The 24395-nt window shown below is 44.5% G+C and overlaps 1 protein-coding gene and 1 long non-coding RNA gene across 3 annotated transcripts in view; one reads left to right on the plus strand and one right to left on the minus strand.

The window, feature by feature from the left end:
• The window catches only part of GALNT10 (polypeptide N-acetylgalactosaminyltransferase 10), a 116957-nt gene extending 104957 nt beyond the window's left edge, over window positions 1-12000 (plus strand). For both annotated transcript variants that reach the window (XM_045027432.1, XM_045027433.1), the window contains exons 8-12: window positions 1672-1779; window positions 6699-6920; window positions 8040-8156; window positions 9883-10032; window positions 11805-12000. In XM_045027432.1, coding sequence (XP_044883367.1) covers window positions 1672-1779; window positions 6699-6920; window positions 8040-8156; window positions 9883-10032; window positions 11805-11972 — 765 coding nt within the window. In that variant the 3' untranslated portion in view covers window positions 11973-12000. The remainder of the gene's footprint in view (window positions 1-1671; window positions 1780-6698; window positions 6921-8039; window positions 8157-9882; window positions 10033-11804) is intronic.
• LOC123375960 overlaps window positions 1-24395 on the minus strand; it is a 39957-nt gene that overhangs the window by 8937 nt on the left and 6625 nt on the right. Inside the window, exons 2-3 of the long non-coding RNA XR_006581643.1 lie at window positions 9891-10014; window positions 9682-9782 (exon numbers count right to left, since the gene is read on the minus strand). This is a non-coding gene — a long non-coding RNA (uncharacterized LOC123375960). The remainder of the gene's footprint in view (window positions 1-9681; window positions 9783-9890; window positions 10015-24395) is intronic.

The following is a 24395-nucleotide window of genomic DNA, read 5'->3' on the forward strand; positions in this document are numbered from 1 at the left end:
CATAATGGAGGGGTCTCCCCACAGGCTTAAATAGACTTTCTCTTGTGGGTGGAGACCCCCTCCGCTCTCCTATGCAAAGTCCAGCTCCAAGATGGAGTTTTGGAGTCACATGGGCAAGTCCCATGTCCATGCATGACTGAGTTTCTTACCAGCCAAGCCACATTCCTGGGAAAGCTCCGATGTGGATTGGTGTCTTCGAGTTCATTGTTGGCTTACGTGGTTCTTCATTGGACAGTTAATTTGCACATTCCTTTCTTAAGAAGCTGCCCAAATGCTTCACTAAGGTTATCAAGCAAGTACACAGCAAATATTCCTAACTTCAAGTACAAAAATGATACATGCCTACAAATAGGAGGAATGTATTCAGTAGATCATAACCATTACAGAGATATGTTACATGGCCTATGTAGCATACAACGTATTCCAGTTATATCATATACACATTCAGAAGCATATTCCCATGAAGACTTATGGGGTATCTCACATATAGAGCTTTTGGGTACTGGGATGGGATTTGGGTATCAAATCAAGGGCAAGACAATGTCAAGTGTGTCCTACTAAATGAAAGCAGGAGAAAATAGAAGAAGCTGTTTGAAGATCAATAGGAACCAGGAATATACCTAATGGAGCCTCTGTCAGGTAGTTAAATGTTTGTCTGCCCCTCCTTTGCTAAGACAAGCACTTTAAAGCCAACTGAGTCGGAAGCCAGTCCTCTAATAAAAGTGCAATATCCTATGTTTAACTTATAGATTAGATGTTCTCTGATTGGCTGAAGCCCCTAAATGTATTCCTCAAACCTACTGGAATGCATTTACTCACTGGTACAGAGAGCAGCATTCACTCTATTTCATTCACTTAGTCAGGCAAAAAGATTACATCCGCATTAATCTAGGTATGAAAGAAAGATGTTAAAGGATGTTGGCACAGAATCAATGTCTCTGCATGGAAAATAAACTTCTTGGCCTCACCTTGACACTAATCAAGCATCAGGTCATTATTCTGCAACTAATGCTCTGTTCCATTGACTTTCTCTTTTTTTTTTTTTAAATGTAATTGTTTTCCCCAGACAGGGACTTCCACTAATTGGAGGGCTGCAGAAGCTAGGCGTGTGTCTCTGCATTAAAAGCGCAGCATTGATCTCCTAGACCTAGACTTTGCTCTGATACCCAGCGACAGTACAAAAGCATGGGAGCCAGTATTTTCTGGTTCGAAGCTTAGGCAGGCTTGTGAATAATTCCACAGTAGCACATGATCTGATCTATAGTGTTCTCCCCCCAAGTTACTTTTGGAGCTCTTGCCTGATGCAGAGCACAGGATTTGGCATGGGGATCCAATTTTTAATCCCTATGAGCAATCATACACCATTCCACCTTAACTTGGGAAATAATGTGTGTCAGAGCTGTGCTGTTCAGAAAGAGTCCTTTGCTTCTTCCCACCCGATGGCCAAGGATCTAAAGAGCATCTCTACAGCCAATATGCTAATCCTTTGGCTAAACTGAAAGATGCCCAACTGTGAGCAGCCAGCAATCAGGTTTGAAGTTAGTATTTGAGGGACAGGCTGAATCAGTCTTTAAAGTACAAAGCTTCTGCAAATGTTCCTATATTGAAAGTGTTTTGCTTTTCAACTGAAGTGAATTCCGATTGTGTCTGTCCCTCTCTGCCATCCTACAGGTGTGGATGTGTGGGGGTCTCATGGAGGACATCCCTTGCTCCCGAGTGGGTCACATCTACAGGAAATATGTTCCTTACAAGGTTCCAACAGGAGTCAGTCTGGCAAGGGTAAGTGTTTTTCTAAATAATCTTCCTTTGCAACTTTAGAGGCCCAGGGACAGGCATGTTGAGGACTCCACAAGCCTCAACTCTCCCTAGTTTGTATCATGCTTAGAGATGGAAAAAGACCTACTGGCTTAGCAAATTTGTCTCTCTGTTAGGGCAAGGTACATTCATTCTCCCCCGCCCCCTCCAATAGAGAGGAAATCTAATAGTAACCAGAAGCTACTCTGGATCTTGACCAAAATTGTCAGGGCATTTGGAGTTATGGGGCTGTGTGCTTGGCTGGCTGTTGGCAATACAATCCCAGTAAAAGGTACGGTATGCTTTTATCACTGTGTAAAATTGCAATGTCATGATAGCTTAGAAGACATTCTGGGCAATATGGTACAGGATGGTGATTGTGCTGCTTCAATGATAGAAAGACCTTTCAGCCTCATAGCATGTCATAGGTGTTCTCACTCCATAATATGGTAATACTCTGTTTAAATAAAGGGATCTCATCATTATATTCCAATATAATTAATATAAGCTCCTAGGCTCCTTTTTATGAAGGTGGTGTGCAGGTTTCCTTTGGGGATGAAGACTGAGAGGTCAGATATGGTGTGATCATTTTGTGAAAAGTATTCACCCATGGGAGATACGATGTTTATCACTTCTCTGTGTGAATTCACCCATGCATAGTGATTGCTTCGTTTCACCCACATAGTTATTACTGGGGTGTTTAGTGCACTTGATGAAGTGCACCACATGTTTTGATAGGCATGAATCTTGAAGGGCGTGTTGTGCAGAGTATTGATCATTGTAGCAGTGTAGACACAGCTACAGGTTCACACACAGATACCACTGACTATGCTCCCAGGAGGAAATCCAGGATTTACACTTCAACACACTTAAAAACACCTTCACCAAACAAGGACAATCTACTAGAGAAGTACATCACCCCATGGAGCAAACCACCCTTCTACTACCTACAAGGGGAATAGGAACGTAAGGGACAAGTGGGTGGAGAGGAGAGTGGGTTGCTGTCTCTGAGGCAGGTGGGAGGGAAAAGGGGGCATTGGACAGATCAGGGAGTTCTCTGTACAGGAGGAAGAAGGTAAGAGCAAAGGAAGCAATAGGAAAGAGCAAATGAGTAGATCTCAGCCCCACTTACTGTGAGCATCAGCCACCCCCAAAGCTGCAACTTATTTCTCTAGAGGGGGGATTAAAATAGCAAAAAGAAATGTGGACTGGTGTGTGACTCTGCACAGAGCCGTCCCCTACTGCAGCAGTCATCATCGGTGAGGCCCCTTCCCCCCATCTGGAGTATTTGACACAGCGACAACAGCCGTGTCCAGTATCCCCTTCTGGGGTGTTTTCCATCTTCCTGCTGGTGTTTGGTAGGAAACTAGTTTGCCGCCTGATCCAGGCTTCATTTGGTAGCCGGGGATGAATAGAGACCCCAATGCTAGGTGGTAAACGGAGATCGACTCTGCCTTTCAAAGGAGTGGGAGAAGGGAAAGAGGCTGAGCCCCTCCAGAATTAAGTATTCTGCACTGACTGAAGAGAAAGCAGTAGAATGCCTGGCCTGTTTCACTGTGGGCAAACATGTGAGCTGCTGGAGAGTTGCCTGAATACATGCTCAGAATAAGCAGGGAAGGCTCACAATGAGTGCTAATTTGAGCCATAAAACTAGCAACATTGTCAGATGCAACCCCTTTGCAGCTGTGCCCTATGCTGAGCACCTGCAGTGGGGCCAAAGGTGAAATGTAAATCAGAAACGTGCTGCTAACGTAGGAGGCGGGGTGGCAGGAGGGAGGCACAGACACTAATCATGCAGGTGGCAACTGCAGAGTATTTGGACTTATTGTAAAACATGCAACCTGTGTCGTGCTGTGGAAATTGCGAAAGTGTTCACATTTGCTTCTGGAGGAGGGCTTAGAGAAGCGCAGCAATTTGTGATCACCAGAATAAATGCAAGAGGCACTATCTGTGAGTGAGGTAAGGAGACAGGACAGCATGAGCACTAGCGTTACTAACTGAAAGAAAGCAGAAGAGGTATTTCTAGGGCACCCATCGTAGTAACTAGGCACCCTGGCATGGAACGGACTGACACTCAGGGTTTTTTTGCAGTGGTGGTGTTGCTGTCTTGGTCCAAGGATATGAGAACCACGAGGTGTGTGAAGAACTTCTGTTTGTGAAAGAAGCTTTTGAAATTATACAGAGCTCTTCTTCGGGTCTGGGAAAGGTACTCAGTGTGTCCCAGCCAGCTACAGTTTATTTAGCCTAAAGAGTAAAACACACATTTCAGGAGACCATTTAAGAGGAAGTGGGCAATTGGCACGTCTTCAGTCATAGGACATCACCTACAAAAGACAAGCCTGGGAACTTGAATTCATAAAATCATGCTATCAGAAATACTGGTTTTGTGATTACAACAGTCGGGTAACTCACCAGCCTCCTTTGTCCTGTGACTACAGAAGTGTTAATTGCCTACTTCCTCTTAAATGGTCTCCTGCATCGCTTTTCTCTCTTATGCTAAATAATTTGAAACCTTGTATCTAGCTGTGACACTCTGTACCTTTCCCAGACCTGAAGAAGAGCTGTGTTTTAACTCTGGCTCGTTCACCCCAGCAGTTGATCCAACAAAAGATATCATCTCACCCACCTTGTGTCTCCAGTGTCCTGGCACCAACACGGCTACAACACTGCAAACAAAGTTGTAATGATTGTTTTTGTGTTTGATATTTACATGGCAAATTTTTACAAACCTATTAAAACTTCCGAAATTAATATTTAAAGAAAAAAACAGCCCCTTCATCCTCATACTCTTCCAGTACAGTGTGAAGTAAGTTATAGGAAAGGCCTGTCCAGTCAAATTTCTTCAGTATTGTAGTCGAGAAAGAAGGAAGATTACATCCTTAGCACTAACAACGAGGAGTCCTTGTGGCACCTTCTGATGAAGTGGGTTTTAGCCCACGAAAGCTTATGCCCAAATAAATGTGTTAGTCTCTAAGGTGCCACAAGGCCTCCTCGTTGTTTTTGCTGATACAGACTAACATGGCTACTACTCTGATATGTTGTATTACTCTGAGCAGTTTTCAGTGTTTAACCAGTTTTGCGATGGCCAGGGAGAGGGGGATTCTAACCTGGTAGGAAAAAGCTGTTTGTCTATTAATGGAGTTTCTGAATGTCTGTCTAATGTCTCAGAAGTGAATCTGGAATTAGATCGAGCACAGAAAGATCTCATTGGTCAGGAAAATGTTTCTCAGGAGCAGATTAAAGTGGATGGTCAGGTTGAAGCCCTAACTGAGGAAGGAAAGGGTAGATTTTTGGTGGGTAATGGATTGTTGGCTAGTACAGCTTGTAAAAGTGAAACCTGTCATCCTTAGCACTGTATGCTGCAGTTTTCTACCTCTGGTTTCCAAGTAAATTGAAAAAGAGTAGTAGTGCCCTCTGGTGGGAAAAGATAATAGAAACAGGATACAAAACTAAACCAAGAAACAGTGCTCCTATATCTACATCAGAGGGTCAGAACATATCTCACTTGAACGAGACTTTGCCCTAATTATATATTTGGAATGTATTAAAGTGACAAAGTAATGACTTCAGAGAGAGATGCAGTGTTCTGTTCATCTCCCCTGTAATGTTAGAATCCTCCGATTCCTTGTTAACTCCTCCAGGATGTCAGAGGGAATTAGGGGCAGGGTTGGGGGGTGTCCTGCTGGAAACCTTGGAATCACCAGACTTGGAGAACATTTAGGCTAAGGTTTACATTTAGTTGGTGGCAAATCAGATCATAAAGTGACACCTCGGGAAGGGAGGGTGCTGGACTGTATTTGGAGCTGGATAAGAATGTCACTTGCTTGCAATTGCCTCAGCTGGTTTTGCTTCTAATCCTCCATGGCAAATGCATTGCTGCCAGTTGTGCATTCCGTTGAAATTGGTACGTCAGGTGTACTTGTGCTCGGCAGTCCAGCGAGTTTATTCCAGTGAGAGTGCCTAATGCTCCCTGACTGCTGCCTGGCAACTAATGACATCTTGTACTCACTATGTTAGGCAGCACAGCAGGTGCTTTGCGCTGGATATACTGGGTGTGTATAGCTACATTGTGGATTTAATGCTAGCTAACTACTTGCACTGAAGTGATTAAATTGCTGGTTTAGTAATGTATTGAAACTAAAATTCAATGTGTGCAGTTACCTGCTTGATATTTTATCAATATATCTGAGTTTTTCTCCCAAATGAAGACTTGAGTCCCATTTTAGAGCCAGTATGGAAATCGAGTTGGCTTTGCTATTGTTTTTTTTAAGTGACTTGGTCAGAGGCAAACCTGTGATACCTGTATTGTAAACAGGAAGCAAACAGTGGGAGATGTTCTGAAGGGACTGCATCTCTAGTGTGTGTAGTCTCCCACTTCCTGTGCCTCAAGGTTAAGTTTCTCTTAGTTTTGTATATAACAGAATTAACAGTGGAGAGGAGAGAATTCTGTAAAAAGATGCTTTCCAAAACTGGGGGCTGCAGATCTCATTCACAAAGGATGTGGCAGGGTGGATCAGAGAAGGAGTAGGAAGTTGTCATCTCAGACCTCAAAGTGCCCAGTGGTATTTAAAATCACTGTCTCTGCTCTGACTTGTATTTAAAACAAGTTCTGGCTAAGTGCTATTTCCACAGCCACAAGGAACCACGTGTAATGGCCAGCCACCAAGGATTCTCTTTTGACATCAACCAAACATACCTTTTCCTATAACTCCCCTGGAAGTAGAGAATAACACTAAAAATTATCTTGCTCGGAGCAGCCCAAGAGAGCGCCTGTGTTAATGGAAATCCTTTCTGAACAAAAACAGGAGACCTGCTCTGAATTCTAATGCAGAGAGTTTGAATGGGCAGTTTTTATGTACATTTTTTTTCCCCATTCCTTCCACGCATGCCTGCTACCTATGTAGAACTTGAAGCGTGTGGCTGAAGTGTGGATGGATGAATACGCAGAGTACATTTACCAGCGTAGACCTGAGTACCGGCATCTCTCCGCGGGGGATGTGACTGCTCAGAAGGAACTTCGCAACAATCTCAACTGCAAGAGCTTCAAATGGTTCATGAGTGAGGTAGCTTGGGACTTGCCAAAATTCTACCCACCAGTGGAGCCCCCGGCTGCTGCCTGGGGAGAGGTGAGTTCATTTATGGAACTGCTAGGGTGACAAGCCAGAAAGATCTACCAGGCCATTTTGGATTGTAGTAATAGAGCTAATCATGAGCCCTGATACCTATTAGCTCCATTCCTACGAACAGACATTACGTCCTTATTCATAAAGATTCTGTGCTGAGTGCTTCAGAGATCAGAATTCCTGTATGCTTCATTGTACTGGCCTGCTCAGGAACAGAGCAGACCCCTTGGCTGGCAGTTTCCATTAGCACATGATCATAAAAAGAAATTGTATGCTGGCTTGTTCTGTAAGATTTCAATTAGTGCACCATGTTTTAAGGGAAGCAGCATAATCCAGTGGCTAGGACATGGGATTGGGGAAGTAAGAATCAAAATAGAAATAAAACCTAGATGTTCTGTGAGACCTTGGGCCAGGCAGTTAGCTTCACTGCACCTCATCTTTCCCATCTGTAAAAATAAGGGTGGTACTGCTCCTCATTGTAAAGGGATAAGAAGCCCATACATGTTAAGGCTTGTTTCCCCTAATTATTATTAAATACAGGGGGGCCCCAGTATGTGTCTCCCCCTTATCTGTCATTTTGCATATCCGTCGCTCATCCATAGGGGAACGTGGTCTGATTCACATTGGTCCCGAGCCGCATATCCGTCGCTTCACCTTTTGCGTGGCTTTTCTTTGGGTGCTTCCCTGGCATTCAGAAGGCGCTGAGAGGGAAGGGACGGAGGTGGGTGGCGGGGCAGGAAAAAGTGGGGCAGGCTGTTATTTCTTATGGGGGGAAAATTCCCCAGTATCAGTTGCCATTTTCAGGAATGCAACTGCCAACATATACCAGGGACCCCCTGTAACAACAGGCTCTGCTGTCCTCGAGTGTATGTTTTCTTTTAAGTTAAATGCAGGGCACTTACAGCAGATTACTGTGCTATATACGGTCATCCCTATTTTGACTTAAAAACTTGGTGTGCCTCTTTCCAGCTGTAACAAAGTCAGCTCAATTGTATAATAATATGAGACATTGAACCTTTGTACTAATAGCTACCGTTTGAGGTAACTTCTTAAATCATTCTGCCTCTTAGCTGTCACTTGGACAAAAGTGTAACGTAACTAATTAACAATTTAATATTGCAGATCCGTAATGTAGGAACTGGTCTGTGTGCAGATACAAAACATGGAACTCTGGGCTCCCCACTCAGGCTGGAAACCTGTGTGAAAGGCAGAGGAGAGGCGGCTTGGAACAACATACAGGTAATCGAGTCTTCCTCATAACACATTTGTTTTTAGAAGGATCATGGTGAGGACAAGCATCATTAAAAATAAACACCTTTGCGATCATCCAAATTAGAACCTACAAATATCACAATGGCTTCACCTCTCTGGGTAATGCTGTGCAAGGTGAGTGAAATGTGGTCTGTGACCTAAGTACCAAATGTACTGATGTCGTTCCTAGTAGACTGCAATTGTTAGTGTAAAAGCAAATAGCAGGAGGGAAAGGAACTGGAGCCTGGAAGGCTCCTTGTGGAGCTTTTACCTTTTAGTCTTTGAAGGGTTGAGGTGAACAGAAGAGAATAACAAAGGGAAAGAATATACCAAAACAATAAAAGAAACCGGTAACAAGGCAACTGTGATATGTAACAAAGTGAATATTAACTTCAAAGCATCTGCTGAAAGAAGTGATAAAGAGGAACACCATACATATTGATGAACCTGCAAGCATGTTCAATAACCACTTACTATCGTTCCTCTGACAGGAAGCAAATGCATGATTAACATCCCAGCCATTGCTGGGGAGAGGGATTAACCTGGCTGGGCTATCGATCCACCCTCCTGATGCATTAGATGCGAGAAATGACAGTTTATTGTAACGGGGGGGGAGGAAGGGGGATATTAGTCTTAAAATGTAGCAGCCAAGTTGAGGAAGATCAAGAACACAGCGTATCTATTATGGAGCAATACACGTTATAGGTGAAACTGCATTATACTGAACTTGCTTTGATCCGCCGGAGCGCGCAGCCTCCCCACCCCCCCGTGGGAGCGCTGCTTTGCCGCGTTATAACCGAATTCATGTTATATCGGGTCACGTTATATCGGGGTAGAGGTGTACATTTGTTTGTTTATCTTTACCAGTGAGTTTGTATGAAGTTTGGTGAATCTGCTCACGTTTTCAAAGGTTGGTGTATGTTCACTTTCCATTGTTGAACTGGTGAACCAACTAATAAATTTGCAATGCTCACCTTGAGCCATGCAAGACGCTATATTCCTGGTGTACAATGCTGGGAGCTGGGGGATTTGGTTTTGGTGCCTTTCTCTGGGTGATTCATGAGTGGCTCTGGGAGCATTCATGCAATCTAGCTGGGTGTGGGGCTCCCACAGTCCCAGGCTGCACCCTGGGGGATCCCGTCACACCCATCTAGTGTCCCATCACCGGCCATTGGAGATATTTGCTGCTAGCAGTTGCAAATTGGCTATGTGCCATTGTAGACAGTTTTATCATGCCGTCCCTTCCATAAACTTATCAAGCTCAGTCTTGAAGCCTCTGTACCCTCCCACTGGGTGGCTCATGCTGCTCCTAGGGAGCCCCATGTGGCCTGGGGAGCACAGGGCTTGATCTTAGATTCCCTGAGGCTCTGTGCAGGCTACCAGGGCAGATCACAGACCCATTATTAACAGGGGTATCTTGTAGCTCTTTGCTGATTCTACCCTCTGCACTGTCAAGTGTTCTAATCAGTGAGTTAGTTATAAGTGTAATACTCCCACTGAGAGATCCACATACCAAACTGAGGAGCCACCAGACAGTGGAAGTGGCTTGTTTCTAAAAGAGTTCTTGACTTGCCATCCCCAGAGAAGTGCCGTCCAGCTGAGCAGTGCTACGCCCTGTGGGGAAACAGAAGAATTTCAGCTCTTCAATGTGGATGGCTTCTCTTCATTCACTCCCATTCATCCCATTCTAAGAGGGTCATGTTTGTCCTGGCAGGTATTCACCTTCAGCTGGCGGGAAGATATCCGTCCTGGGGACCCTCAGCACACAAAGAAGTTCTGTTTCGATGCCATTTCCCACAGCAGCCCTGTGACCCTCTATGACTGTCACGGAATGAAGGGGAACCAGCTGTGGAGATACAGGAAAGTGAGTGCGTTTACTTAATGATGTGTCACATCATTCCATGTACACCTGAGATTCCTTGTAATAACATGACTCATGTGGTGTTCTCTTGTGATTCATGTAGCTGTGGCAAGAGAATTTATGGGAATCCATTGTCATTTAGCATTAATAAAAGCAGCATGGGCAAGATGGGATAGGCATATCTTTTTTTTCACCTACGTGAATGGAAAAGGATTTCTTGAGCAGCTCATGAGTAAGAAGAGGGTATAAAAACCACTAGGAGACAGCAAAAGCAGCCTGCTTCTCATGTTTGTTCTGCAGAGCCTGCCCAAGGGCTTGTTAGTGTTGGCGCAAGAGCCACATTTCATTGATGGCATAAGCAGCATCACTCCAGTGACTTCCATGAAACTGCATCTGCTTGTACCAGCTCTGCATCAGGTTCAGTGTGGGCTTGTACACGAGCCCAGTACTTGGATATACGAGAGGCAGCGTAAGACCAGCTTCTGTTCTTGCCTGATTGCAGATTGGTTTCAGTCAGGCTGCCATCAATCCTGCCCCGCTTGCTCACAGACATGCAAGGCTCCTAGTGTCTCCTTAACATGCCCTTATTAGATGGAGCTGGCTCCCTGCATCTCCGTTTAGAAATGGGAAGGAACAGCATTAAGTGTCATGCCAACAAGAGAGAGTAAGCGAGGAGAGCCTCTGTTAAACCAGCTGCAGCTTCCACCCACAGCCTTCTGGCTGTGCAGTAATGCCATACCTGCAACGCACAACCCGGTCACAAAGGTGTACTAGGGCATGTCAGGTTGATGTTTTAATAATGTGGATGCTCCTGCCATGAGCAGATGTGACTTATTAATTCTCTACAAGCAATGTTTGTGTAGCAACAGGTGAAGAGGTTATTATTTAGAATGCTCATCTCCCACCCCACCCCACCCCCACACACCCAGCCTCCCATCTGTAATGCCCAGTGTGACTGGAGGGTAAACAGTGGAACGTGAGCCTGCAAGCTGAAGAATCTAGATTTAGTTTGCTTTTGCTTTGCCTGGCAGATGTTGCAAGGGGTGGATTGGGAGCCAGTGGCAAGGAGAGGAAATGTAGACAAACACAGCCAGACTCATGCCACGCTAGCATTTCAAGTGTGCAGGCAGGGCTCCCCAGGAAATGTTGATTTCTGAACCAGTTCCAGCACTCATTGTTGCAGAAGTGATACATTCTGCTCATCCAGATAGCACTGAGAGAGGCAGACAGCAAAAGTAACATTAGCGTTTGCTGTAGAAGTGGGAGGTGGGGGATGTCATGGTCTCCCCAGGGAAGTGTTGGAACCTCACTCATTGAAAAATTTAAAAGCAGACTGCACAAAGCACTATAAAAGGGGAGGAACAATCCTACATTGGAAGGGGAATGGACTGTTTCTTAATTTGCGGAATACCATAAATAACTGGTTAGAGCACCATGCACAAGTAAGAAACTTTCTGTCCTGAAGAGCTTACAGTTCATTAGATACGTAAGTCCTTTCCATTTCTAGCTCATGATTCCATGTCTGCAACCAACAGCAAGTCAGGAGTAGGAGTCAAGGGTGAAAAAAGTAAGCAATGGGTAATGTATCTAGTGGGGCGAGACCAAATGACGCACACACCCTTCCATTAAAAGGTTTGTATCTAGATGCTATAGGGCAGCAAATGGGTAAAATGGGCTCAGCCTTGTTTCCTCAGTGGGACTTTCCCTTTACTTCCCCATAGACCCCCAGAATGTTCCCCAATCAAGCAAATTGATTTTGAATTTCTCTTCCTCAGGACAAGACCCTTTACCACCCAGTAAGCAGCAGCTGTATGGACTGCAGCGAGAGTGACCGAAAGATCTTTATGAATACCTGCAATCCCTCTTCTCCAACACAGCAGTGGATATTTGAACACACAAACTCAACCGTCTTGGAAAAATTTAACAGAAATCTTGATCTTTAAAGACTGCAAATATATATATAAATATATATATATATATATATATACAGTTGGAGAACTGTAATATATATATTACAGTTATAGTTTTTACCGGGGAGGGTTACAAAAAAAGTAAGATTTTTTTTTTAAACAAACAAGGTAAAAGGGAGAATCTCAGGAGAGGGTGTGACCAGCTGGCCAATCTTTATTTTGAAGATGCTGCATCTTTCTCTTTTTGGGGATGATGGAATTCCATGAGGCTTTACCCGAGTCACTTGCCTATCAAGATGGGATCAGAAACTCTATTTTTAAAGCATTGTGAACCTGGTTCAACCTGCATTTAGATCACGTGTGGTACTGTCCCAGATGCTAAAGCATTCCCAAATAGTCACTTTACCTCCCAGAATCAATCCAAGCAAAACCTGCACTCAAAATTACAGTGCAAAGTCAACATAACAGCACCTGACAAATACACTGACTTCCAATGCATTGAAACTTAAAATGCAATAGAAAAATGTGCACCAAACCAAAATATGCTTAAAGCAGCTTTGCCTCATAATGCCTTCCAAAGGAATAGATCTCTTAACAGAAAACAGTTTGAGTGAACTAAGGGCAGCTGAGACTAATGTTTCAGTGAGTACAAGTCACTGGTAGAAAAAACCCAATTTCAGGTCCATGCACCTTGCTCTTAGCTACCCATCGTTGGGTCTCTTCAATATGAAGGAATAGAAAAAAAGGTTTTCCAGTAAGGTGACAGCCTGCGGCTAAAATATTTGTGGTGACTCTTGCCACAGGTTCTTCGATGGCTAATATCACAATGCACAGTCGCTTATAGTTCGGGGTGGCTTTAGGATAGAAACATTCCAAGGATCCTTGCCATAAAATCTATTGCATGGGAAAATCTCCAGCTTTCCTCTAGAGACCTGGGGCCAAATACACTCTTAGCACAAGCAGCTGCAATTCCACTGAAGTTGATGGATTTGAGACTGCTACCCAGGGTTTAATTTGGTCTGTGGTCTTCTGTGGCCAGCAGGCCATCTGTCAGGTAACCCCAGGGTAAGCCCATGCACAAGGCCATTATGCTCTCACAAATGACTGCATAGTTATCCTTCTGCTAAGATGCTGCATAAATCTACTGAACTAACCATTTTCCTATCATCCCCCAGCTGCTTGGCTTGTCCACCTATCCTTATAGGCACTCTACATGTGGCCAGCTCTGGGACTGTGAAGCATGCAGCAGCGTGAGGGGCTGAAGCGACCAAAGCACTGTCTTGGGAAGAGCAGGCTGCTCTCAGGGGCTCCTAAGCAGCACAGTAATGGATCTCCGCTCCTGCAGCGGCATGAAGCGCCACACTTCAGGCATCCTCCCTGCTGTGTAGCTCCTAAGTTTCACAAGAGAGCTTTGCTCTGATCAGGTTCAAGAGGCCCAGATGACAGCTGCCTTGTGTTCCAGGCCTCCTCTTGCTCACCACAAGACAGTAGTTCAGCCTCTCTGCTGCTGCCTGCTCCCTGCTGCTCCAGTGGTTATCAGGTGACTTTGTCATCTCTTAATGATGGTGCAGAATTTGATGCAGCTTTGCCACATAAATCAGTGGGCTTGCTGCATGGCGTGCAGAATCTCAAAAGTAGTAAACCCAGACTTGACTTCTCTGATGTTGCTCATTGCAGCATTGTTGCAAAGGATTCACATAGTCCTTTGAAGTCAAGCGTTGCTTCATTTGGAGGGGTGGGAGGACAGAGACTGACTGCCCTTTGGGATAGTCCATATTTTTTCTGTGATCCCTACGTGATGCCAGCATACCACAGCAAGAGTTGTTGTACAAACTAGACCAATGCTACACTGGGTTAACATTCTTTGATTAAAATATAATTTTATATGTTCTAAATATCTGTAACGTGTCTCATTAGAAGCACTTTTTAATGAGGAGAAGCGCCAGTTTCCAGTACTTGGCAAGTAGCTGTCAGATGTTTTCCTTAAGTTATTAATGCTTTCATTAGTCTGGCTGTACTGACTGTGGCTCACTAAATGGCCTGACTAGATGTCTTTATGAATGTTTTAATACCTGTGGAACAAGACGCTGTACGTGAAGAGCACGAGTTTATTATAATTGGAACACAAGGTCAGTACATGAGCTGTTGATCATTCCACTGCAGCTAGCAGTGCTGTAACGTTAATGCCTGCATTTTAGTTTTCCACTTCATTAGGGGATCAGCTTCTGTTTAAAATACATGGCTTTCTCTGTACTTGGGCTCACCTTGTGAGCAAAGTTTTGGACACTTTTAGCTGCTCAGCATGTTGGACACAAGCTTCTGAGATGATTGGTAATGGGATAGGGAGCCTCTGATATCTAGGTCAGTGATTTGACATTGGCTCAAGGGCAGTTTGGCAGCATGCACCAAAAGACTAGGTGATCTTAATGCAGTTCCTGCTTGACAGATATTGGTCACAGGACCACTCTCACAACCGGCACCACTGCTGCCTGGCTCAGCACAGAGGCCAAGAATTGAATGGCCAGGAATGCTTTAATCTCGTTTAAGGATGGTCTCTCCAGGTCAGTTGAAGTGCTGTCAATCTGGTTCATTTCACAAAGTTATGGATTTCAAAACATGAATGTCCCATGAATTCAGTGTGCCTATGTCTGATTGTCTCAGTGGTGTTCCTTGAGCTGCTATTTTACTTACATTAGACATTTCAGTGCCCCAGAGGCTTTGCTGACTAATGGGAAGTATTACCATAGTCGGCCACCTACTGATTGAGAAATAGAAATTATATTTCTCAATCTTCATCTTTAATTGAGCTTTTGCTGAGCAATCAGGCTAATTATTCCAATTATGTTTAGTTAGTATAAGCAAAAATCACCAAAGCATGAATCCATAAACAAATCCTCACATTTGTATGCAAGTCAAGATCAGGTCTCCAAATGCCATCAGTTACCTAATGGGAAACGCATGCTTTTCACATCCAGATACAGTCGTTTTCAAAACTGTAATTTAAAAAAAAAACTCTGCCCTGGCTTCATAAATTCTCTAGTTTGTGGCAAGACTGCATATAAGAATTCTGAAGTACAGTGGGTTGCTGTGTGGTGTGTTCACATAATTTCAGTACCCAAAATGCGCTTCCATCTCTTGCCTATTTCATAGTGGTGTCTATGTCTGACCTCTGTGAGCAAACTACCTGGGTGCAGGGAGTTTTCCTGTAGGCTTTGGCAACAAATCCCCCCACCCCCACCCCACCAACCCAGTGGAATGCTGTGTGAGGCTTAATGAAAGGGGAATACAGCATCGTTAAAATAAAGATGTGCCTTTTTAAATGCAAATGTACAGCAAATGCCTAAACTTGAACCATTTCCTAGTGCCTTGCTGGACAAGAGTGAAGTGGACTGGGGAGCAGGATGTACAAGAGAGTTTGATGCAGTGTGCAATTACCATTCTGGTGTGTGGTTTTGTTTTTAAATGTCTGATTTTAAGTACAAATTTTAGGACGACAGAAGGTAGATGCAGGGGCTCTGGGGTTTCTGTGTTAAGAGTATCCATTAATGGCTGTACTTTTCTTCACAGTCAGTATGAAGTCTGGACATGGAAGCCTCATTCTTCTTCGAGTGATGGTCCCTGTTATATCCACTGTGGGTTACGCTTGGGACATAGAGTAGGAGCTCAACTGACGTTAGACCAGAGGATTTCTTGGGCTGGTTGCTGTATGTTTAATCCCTGATAAAGGCACGTATAATATCTGTTTAATCAAGGGAACAGCATCCAGGAGTTCACAATTCATACTCAATGTATTCAGATACAGAGCTATTCATAAGTGGTTCCAACAGCATATCAGAATCTAAGTGAAAGGATAATGTGGTAACTTCCATAAATTGAACACCATGGATCAGTGGGGAGCAAATCTGTAATACAGAAGTAGCAAGAAAGCAATTCCTTAGCCACTGTTCTTACATTCTGTGGTAGTTTATACCTATGTAATGCCAGTTCAGCAGGTTTTCCCCCTTGCCTCGCTGGAAGTCTGTAGTGTTAATACTGGAACAGTAATGAGCACTGAGGTTTCACAAGTAACTGGTTATTGGTACTAACAGTGGATCTCGGTGCTCCTGTAGCTACCAACGTATTGTTATGGTAATTGCACGTCCTTTTAGGAGTGAGGAAGATCACTTAAGAGCCATGTGAAAAGTCAGACTGCGTCACTGGGTGAAAGTTTTCATCTTTCTTTTGAGATATGAGCAGGATGTTGAAATGTTGTGGTTAGGGTGTGTGGACAGCTGGCCAGTAATACATGGTATCAAATAAAACTGTCAAGACTAAGAGAACTAGAACAGTCAATGGCTGTAGGATTGGCTTTCAAACATGCGTGTCATGCCACACTTTCATTCTACCTGGCTGCTACATTCTCAGAAGCAGATAAGTAATGAAATACACAAGCCACATTTCAGAGTTAACAGCCCACAGCAAATGGGCCATTAAGTGCCCAAGCCAGTCATTACCTGACATATAAAAACCAGCGAACCGGTTGTCATTTCCACTACAAAAGGATTGTTTAGCATCAAGTGTTCTTAATGTTTTGTATTTTGTTTCATTTTAACCAGATGAATATTGTGGAAAGCGAGTTGGCAAAGCACTGTTAACCAACAATGAGTAGCTTGAGGCTAACTTCTGTGATATCCAGTGTATTTTTAAAAATAAAATAAACTCCTGTTTTTTACAGGGGAGGCAGTGTGGGCTAGTGGGTAAGGCACTGGACTGGAAGTCGGAGATCTGGGTCCTATCCCCAGCTCTTCTGCTGACCTGCTGTTTGACTTTTGGCTTGCCCTGTGCTACGTTTTCCTCGTCTGTAAAATGTGGGTAATGTATACCTTTGGTAAAGTGCTTTGATAACTACAGATAAAAAGCATTATGTAAGAACAACTTAATATTGTAAGACACATTACAGTTCTTCACAGACAAAGCTTTGAATCAAATACTACATTTCCTTAGGGAAATAGGGTAGTGAGTCAGGTATTGGGAAGTTGAAAGATGAAGATTCCCACCAGCATGGGAATAATGAAGTCATTTTACTGATTAACCAGTCAGATTGCCTTATCTAGATGTCACCCACACTAACTGAACTCACACTCCACTAGTTCCTTTGTAGTGGTATCCATGTATAAAACTAGACAATGACAGATTTATGAAAATCATAATAAAAGACCTTTGTCTAGGTTTTTCTGTGACTCTGCCTTTGCTAGTTGAGTAGGCTCTTCCTCTATTCACTTTGTGTTCTGAGCTTTCCTGATGCTTCTGTATTACCCAGAAGGCTTCAATGACTCCAACAGATGTGTGGTTTTTCATTGGAAGCCACTGGGAGCCATGCAGGTCTTTAAAACTGCTCATTCTGCATTAGGAAGGAAGCTCTGATCCCAATTAGCAAGCAGGCAAATGTGAACTTGGCTTACAAAAATGACACAGAAACTAATCAGTTCAACAGACTAAAACATTAGCCCTTAAAATAACAGTAACAAATAGCTCTAGCTTTTTTAGGATGAGAACCCCAAGGTATCCATGATAAGGTCTGAGTTGATTCACTCCTTGTACTGCGTGCATTTTAACTTATTTACTTTAAAACTGGATGGGATGGTGCCTCGTAAACCAGTGTATATTTATTTCTGGGCACATTAGGACCCCACTCCTAATATCTGGGGACAGTAAAGGATGTTTAGCACTTTATGTAGTAGCTTTCATAACTGCAGTCAATCAGAGATAATGCATAGTGTTTTTAAAAGTTGAATGGAATTCCTTTTATAATTAAAATAAATTTTTAATGTTTTTCTGAAGATCTGTGTATGCAGAAATTACTCTTTTTTTTCTGCAACAATTACTTTCCTTTCCCCTCCCCCCTACTTCTTGTGAGAACAAAATAATTATCCTGGTTCAGGACTTACCTGGAGCATAGCTAGTTTCCCATCACCCCACGTGCTTCCTTCACTGTGCACTCCTGTCCTGTTCTACTGGGATAGTCACTTTAAGCTGCCCTCCTGTGGAGCAACATTGGAACTCAGTCTGCCCCACACGCATGGACCCACTGCCAAGCTATAGGCTCGCTCTCCATTGACAAGTGCTACATGTCTCTTAAGCTGGCACTTTCCTGTTAATCGGGGGGTGCTAATTTTGGAGTACTTTAAAAATGGGTTTCGAATGCTGCATGCTGTGGAGTCCCACAAAGGAAACTGAATGGGATGCTGTCATGGTTAGAAGGTGAACTGTGCTTTAGACTCTCTTGCAACCACCATTCCAGCGCACCCCTCGGATGAGACTTAGCTTCCTTCCTTCAAGGTGGAACCCCATGGTTCAGCCACTCTCACACTGGGCCTCTGGTTTCCCAGCCACGTTAACATAACAGACCTAACTATATTTGTCACCTGTGAGAAACTTCCCTCTGGGACATGGGGCCAGCAGCTGATTAAAGTGACACAAAACAGTTCTAAAAAGAAAAGTGGTGTTTGTTCACCCAAAGGTACGTAGCCATCAAAGGAGAGGGTTAAAACAAACGCCTGCACATCTGGCCTGACATAAACTTCATGCTTTCCTTGCTAGTTCAGGAAGCTTCTGCTTAACCCAGATACCCCTCCTGTGGGCTGAGAGACGCCGACTGTCCTCCTGCATTCATTGCCTGTCTCTCTCCTGCATCATCTCCCTACCAGCGGCTGCTGCCAACTCACTCCTGCTCCCTTCCTCTCTAGACAAGGGTTTTTAACTACTTAATGTCCTTTTGATTTTAGGCCCCAGCCCTGGAAAATATGCCCTGCCTGGAACCAGGCAGGGGGGCAGTTCCCAATTAATAGCCCACTCATTTTTCTCTTAAGGACCTTTGGTATTATCTCTGGAGATAAATTATCTCCAGACATTTTGTTTCCTGCTTGCTCTTTCTAACAGCCTCTTATTTAACTCTATGCAGGCAGACAGAATAAAATCAAGCAAGTAAGCTGAGGTACATATAATACAGGTATCTTCCCTCACTCTCCTCAGATGCAAATACTCCCAAAAAGAGGGATGAAGTTTTTCAAAGGGATAGCAGACAACATGCAAGAGATACTACCTGGATAAGTAAACAGCCCCCTTTCTATGCTGAATAGGTCTCCGGATGTATGCACACTGGCCCTCAAGTGGGTGCATGGAATAATCTACATGTAGGACGTGTCTGTCAAAGGCACTGACTTAGTAAAAAGGCTTTAAGCGATGACCCAACCCAACCCCCAGCCTTCTCCCTATTGAAAGCACATCGAAATGTATCAATCGAGCATGCTCGCCACTCATCAGAACTGTGCTTTGAGGGAGCCAGACCTAAACGGAACATACATGCTCTAATCTCAGGGCAAGCAAAGAACCTACCGGAACAAACTAGCTAAACTGCATTAAATGGCCAGGAATTTTACCCTTTCAGGATTATTCCACAGCTTTGGTCTGGAAAAGGAAAGCTTTCTCCAGGGTTAGCAGGAGGCTAAGGATACAAAGCACCTGTCTTGCTCTGATATCCATTTTTTTCTCACTCATGCAGGTGGAGGAGGGTGGTATATTTTCCCCAACTCATTTGATACAAATGAGTCAGGGGACTCTTATGCCCAATGTTCACTTTTAAAACACATGGCATGGGCAATATCTTCCCTGGCTTCTTTAACTGTTGGTACGGAGATCAGAACCCTGAGCTCTGCTTAGGCTTCCCAGTTCATAGCCAAAACACCTCTGGACTTGCTGCATCAGTTATGAATGTAAAAAAAAATTGCTTGAGCCCTGGCACTTAATTGCTTGAGCCCAAGTATCTCTTCCATTACAAATTAAACACTGCCTGAGCTATCCTTGCCATAGAAGACTAAAAGGCCACCACTGACACACACACACACACCCCTCTACCTGCAAATTACTTCAGTACCTTGTGCAGAACATAGGCCACAGAGACAGATCCATAGCTGATAAAATTCCAGATGCACAATTTCCAAAGTAGGGATCTGTCCAGCAATACAATCAGACAGATGCATTACTCTGACAAGTTTCATGAAAAGTTAGCTCGGATATTGACTGAACACAGCAATTCTGGATTTTTACTCCAGTTCCTTATCCACGCAGATGTAGGTAGCCAATGTTAACCTCAAGCTGTAAAAGAGCAAAGAGCCCATCAGTTGTACTGGTCACCAACACTTAATATGGATAGAAAAACCCTGGCTAAAAATCCAGCAACAGGTTAAGTGTGTTCCCTGATTTGAGGCCAAACCACTTCCTGCTCATTAGATGCTCTATCAGCCACCTCAATCATCTGCCTAGTATATTCTCCTATGCAAGCTTTCTCCACCAAGAAGCCTGCTTCATCTTCTGATGTGCTGAAAAGGTGTTGGACTGTGTGGAGTGGGCCTACAAATTGGCAATGCTGACCAAAGTATGACTAATGCTGATGGATTTAGAAAGGGACTAATATTCTGTAGAAATCTCCCACTTCATACTTGTGGCTCAAACTGACTTTAGGCCTGGCATTTTTCAGATGAGGATTTCTAGACTGAATTTTTTTCATGAATTGGGTTTTTCCTGTTAAATACTTTTCCCAAACCATTGTCAACAATTTGTGAAAATACCAATGGAGGAATTTGCTTTCAAAATTGAACAAGATCCTCTAGAGCCTTTTGGGTCAAATGAGACACCTTTTGCCAAAAAGTAGCACTTGGCCAAAGACTTACTCCCCTTCCTGTACCTCCCTGCTAAAACAATGTCATACAGCCAGAATACAAGGTAAATGATGGGTTCTAGTACACCAGTGTATTTCTTCACTATTGAAGACAGTTGTTTGTGGTGCTGGCGGGGTGTATAAATTTTGACTCTCATTTGGGACCTGCATTACGCACTGTTGGCCTCACAATCAATGGGTAAGATGCCTGTCCAAACTCAAGTACAGAGCTTAGGGAGCCTAGCCTGGGTTCCCTGGACAATACACTAAACATAAGCAACAGAAAAGCAAATCAGTTAATCAAAGAATACCCCACCCTTGTCAGAAAATGCACTGCGAGCAAAGACCCTCTGCCTCTCGCTCACCCCACCCTCCCAAAAAAGAGCACTGTAGCATAGCTTGGAGACCAGCAGACTCTGTGGGAGAGCACAGTTTGGGTCCCTTGAGGAGAAAGCTCAGCCTCCCAGTGCCTCTTTCACAGTGAGGAAGGTCTTGTTCTATCTCTTCTGCTGATCATAGCTGCAGCAAGAGCATGCATCGGTGTGCTTTTAATGGTATCCCACATATGCTGCTGAAAACCTGTTCTGCAAAAATGATGTTGGGCCTTGATCAGAACCAGGTGTCTTCGTTACCACAAGTCCCAGTGTCCAGGGCACTGAGACCCATAAAAACCTCACCAAGTGACTTGCAATAACTTTTCTAAACATAAAGGGTTGTGGATTTAAAGTCAGATCTTGGGACCTTGTAGGACTAGAAGCAAGTGCTGAGTCCTATTGGGAAGCAGGGACTCTGCCCTCCCCAGTGGTCATGTAAATAAACCTGGAGTTCTAAACTCCTGCGTCCAACTTCCAGCTACAAAATGAAAAGCAAAGCAGGAATTCCCGAGACGTGTCTTGCATGGTGATTTTTTCCTTCCCTGCCAAATCAATAGGCTTAACATAGGTATTGCTGGGGTGCTAGGCCCTATGGTAATACTAATAACAATGTGGCAGACAGCAAAAGTTAGCCAAACAAAACTGTTTAAAGGCTGTTTTTTTGATAGAGGCCACAAATCCACTTATTTAAAGAGAGTAAATATTTGTTTTCTAAAGGGAATAATGTAGCAAAAATCCAAAATACGAGAGACTCTCAACTGGTTTTCAATGAGCGGTTCCCAAACTTCATTGCACCGCGACCCACTTCTGATGACAAAAATTACTTTGCGACCCCAGAAGGGGGAACCAAAGCCTGAGCCCTGCCGCCCCAGGCGGTGGGCCAGTGCCAAACCCCAAGGGCTTCAGCCCTGGGGGGGGGGGGCCTGTAACCTGAGCCCCGTCACCCCAGGCAGTGGGGCTTGGGCTTTGGCCTTGGGCCCTAGCACGTCTAACACCAGCCCTAGTGAGCCCATTAAAATGGGATCATGACCCACAGTTTGAGAATTGCTGGAACATCAAGTTTGACAGTGCGTTGCAGCTTCAAGTTTGCCTTCTGTTCTATATCCCTACCTAGGGCAGCTATTGCCATCATATCTAGATGCTTGGGGGAAAACAGTCCCCTTTGGGAACTGAACTCCCAGCCCAGGGTTCAATCCGAAGCACATCTTTTTTCGCAACTGCCCCTCGTGCTCCAGGCTTCTTCCAGCAACACTTGACACTACACCACCCCTTTCAATGGCCTTGTGCACGAAGCCTTCTGTAAGCAATACTTAACGTTGACTCAGTGAAGTGTAGTTAGTTTAATACCCTAGGGTCCTATGCCCATCAGCCCCTAACTTGCCCATTTTAGTGTAGCCTGGGCTGGGGCTATGTACACTACAATGCATTACTTGCTGCCTACAACCCATCAGACCAGCTGATCCAACTTACAGGGACGGCCCTTGTCAAAGGTAGCAGAGTTATGGGAGTGGGTTTGGAGTCTCACGTAAAATCAGTGGGGCAAGAGTTGTGTTGTCCAGTACCTCTTCTGCATAGTTGGAACCATTTTAACAACGGCAAATAATTCCCAACCTGACCCTAAGTGACACTTGGGTTCCAGAACAGATCCACACAAGATTTATTTGCTGCTTGTAACAAATGCCTTGTGTACATGGGGCCTGTTTTCGTTTCCTTTTTGGGCAATAAAAGCAATGTGTGGTGGTGATTTCCCACGGTAATAGATTGTCACAGATGAAGAGAGGTTCTAGAGAGAGTCCAGAAGAGATCCAGTATGGAAACTGAAGTATCTTAAGGTGCCACAAGTACTCCTCTTTGCGGATACAGACTAACAGCTGCTACTCTGAAACCTGAAGTATCTTACGGTCCTCCAGAAAGGAATGGAAGTGCAGGCACAAGTTGGCAACAGACAGGTAATCCTCAACGATGCTGAGTTTTCAATAAGTTTAACAATGTGCTATAACTGAGCCCAGGCCTGGACAGTAGGGACTGCTGCAACTGGGGGTGGGGTGTGTGGGGCCGGTGAGAACGCAATACCCCTTTTTGTTATCCCACTCTTCAAAGCCTGTTTCTCCCAGCACAAGCCCTGAATTTGTCTCCTGGAAGTGGAAACTGGAAAGATCTTGGGACAGGACTGAGGTCAAAGGGGCTCTTCCCCTGATGACAGTGAGCAGGATGTGAGGCCCTGCCTAGCAAACCCTGAGTACGTCTACAGAGCAAGCAGAAACCCGCAGCAGCAAGTCTGAGCCTGGGTCTGCTGACTCAGGATCACGCTACAGCACTGAAAATAGCTGTGTAGACACTCGGGCTCAGGCTGCAGTTCAGGCTCTGAAGCCCAGCCCCCTCGTTAGGCTTCAGAGCTCTTGCCCCAAAGTCTACGCAGCTATTTTTAGTGCCGTAGCCTCAGCCCCATGTCTGCCGTGGGTTTCTGCTGTAGTAAGATGAGGCCCTGAAACATATACTCTTGTGTCAGAGGCCCAGTCTGAAGCCTGAACCAAAGTACTTCCAGGCATTGCTAAGCAAAAGCGGGGCTGTGAGCCAGAGGCAGGCCCCACTCACAGAAGTTGGCAAGAAGAGGGCTGCTAGAAGCAGGTGCATCCACGCATAGGTGCTAATCAGAGGAACTTGTGCCAAGATGGCATCAGAACACTCCACAGAGATAACAAGGAACAGGCACGTGCATCTTAAAGACAGGGTCAAAAGGACAACGTGATGGATAGATCTGTTTGAACCGACATGATCAAAGAGGGAGACCGCCCCTAATGAGTCAAGGGGGCACAAATTTGTAGTATGTCTTGTAGAGTCTATAGGAAACTATTACTGTGCTTTGTTTGACAATAAACCTGGCTCGGGTTCCTTTGTACCTTACTAGAGTCTGTGGTCTTTGGGGGTTCTCTCTGGGTTTGCTGTGTCAGCAATCTGCGCAGAGCTGGGGCAGCACACAGAGGGAACACGCACGCAGCCAACTGTTATCATCGAACAAGAGCAGAGCACCACACAGGTAGCTACTGACAACATCCGCCTGCCGTGTAGACATGCCTTCAGACAGGAAAGCACCTTAAAAAAGCAGAGTGGGTGTCCCAAGGATTTTCAGTGAGTGCATTAAAACGACAAGTTCTCAGGGAAGGCAGCTGTGGGGCAGGCGTATCTTTTTGGCCATTATTCAGCATCTAAATGAAAGCAGCAAAGAGTCTTGTGGCACCTTATAGACTAACAGACGTTTGGGAGCATGAGCTTTCGTGGGTGAATACCCACTTCGTCAGATGCAATGGAAGTGTCCCAGTCAGATTTAGAGATCCGTGCAGATAGGGAGGCCTGGATGAGAAGACAATTATTACACCTCCAAAGGCA

The sequence above is a fragment of the Mauremys mutica genome, chromosome 8 (assembly GCF_020497125.1).
Source record: "Mauremys mutica isolate MM-2020 ecotype Southern chromosome 8, ASM2049712v1, whole genome shotgun sequence".
In the NCBI taxonomy this organism is placed as follows: Eukaryota; Metazoa; Chordata; order Testudines; family Geoemydidae; genus Mauremys; species Mauremys mutica.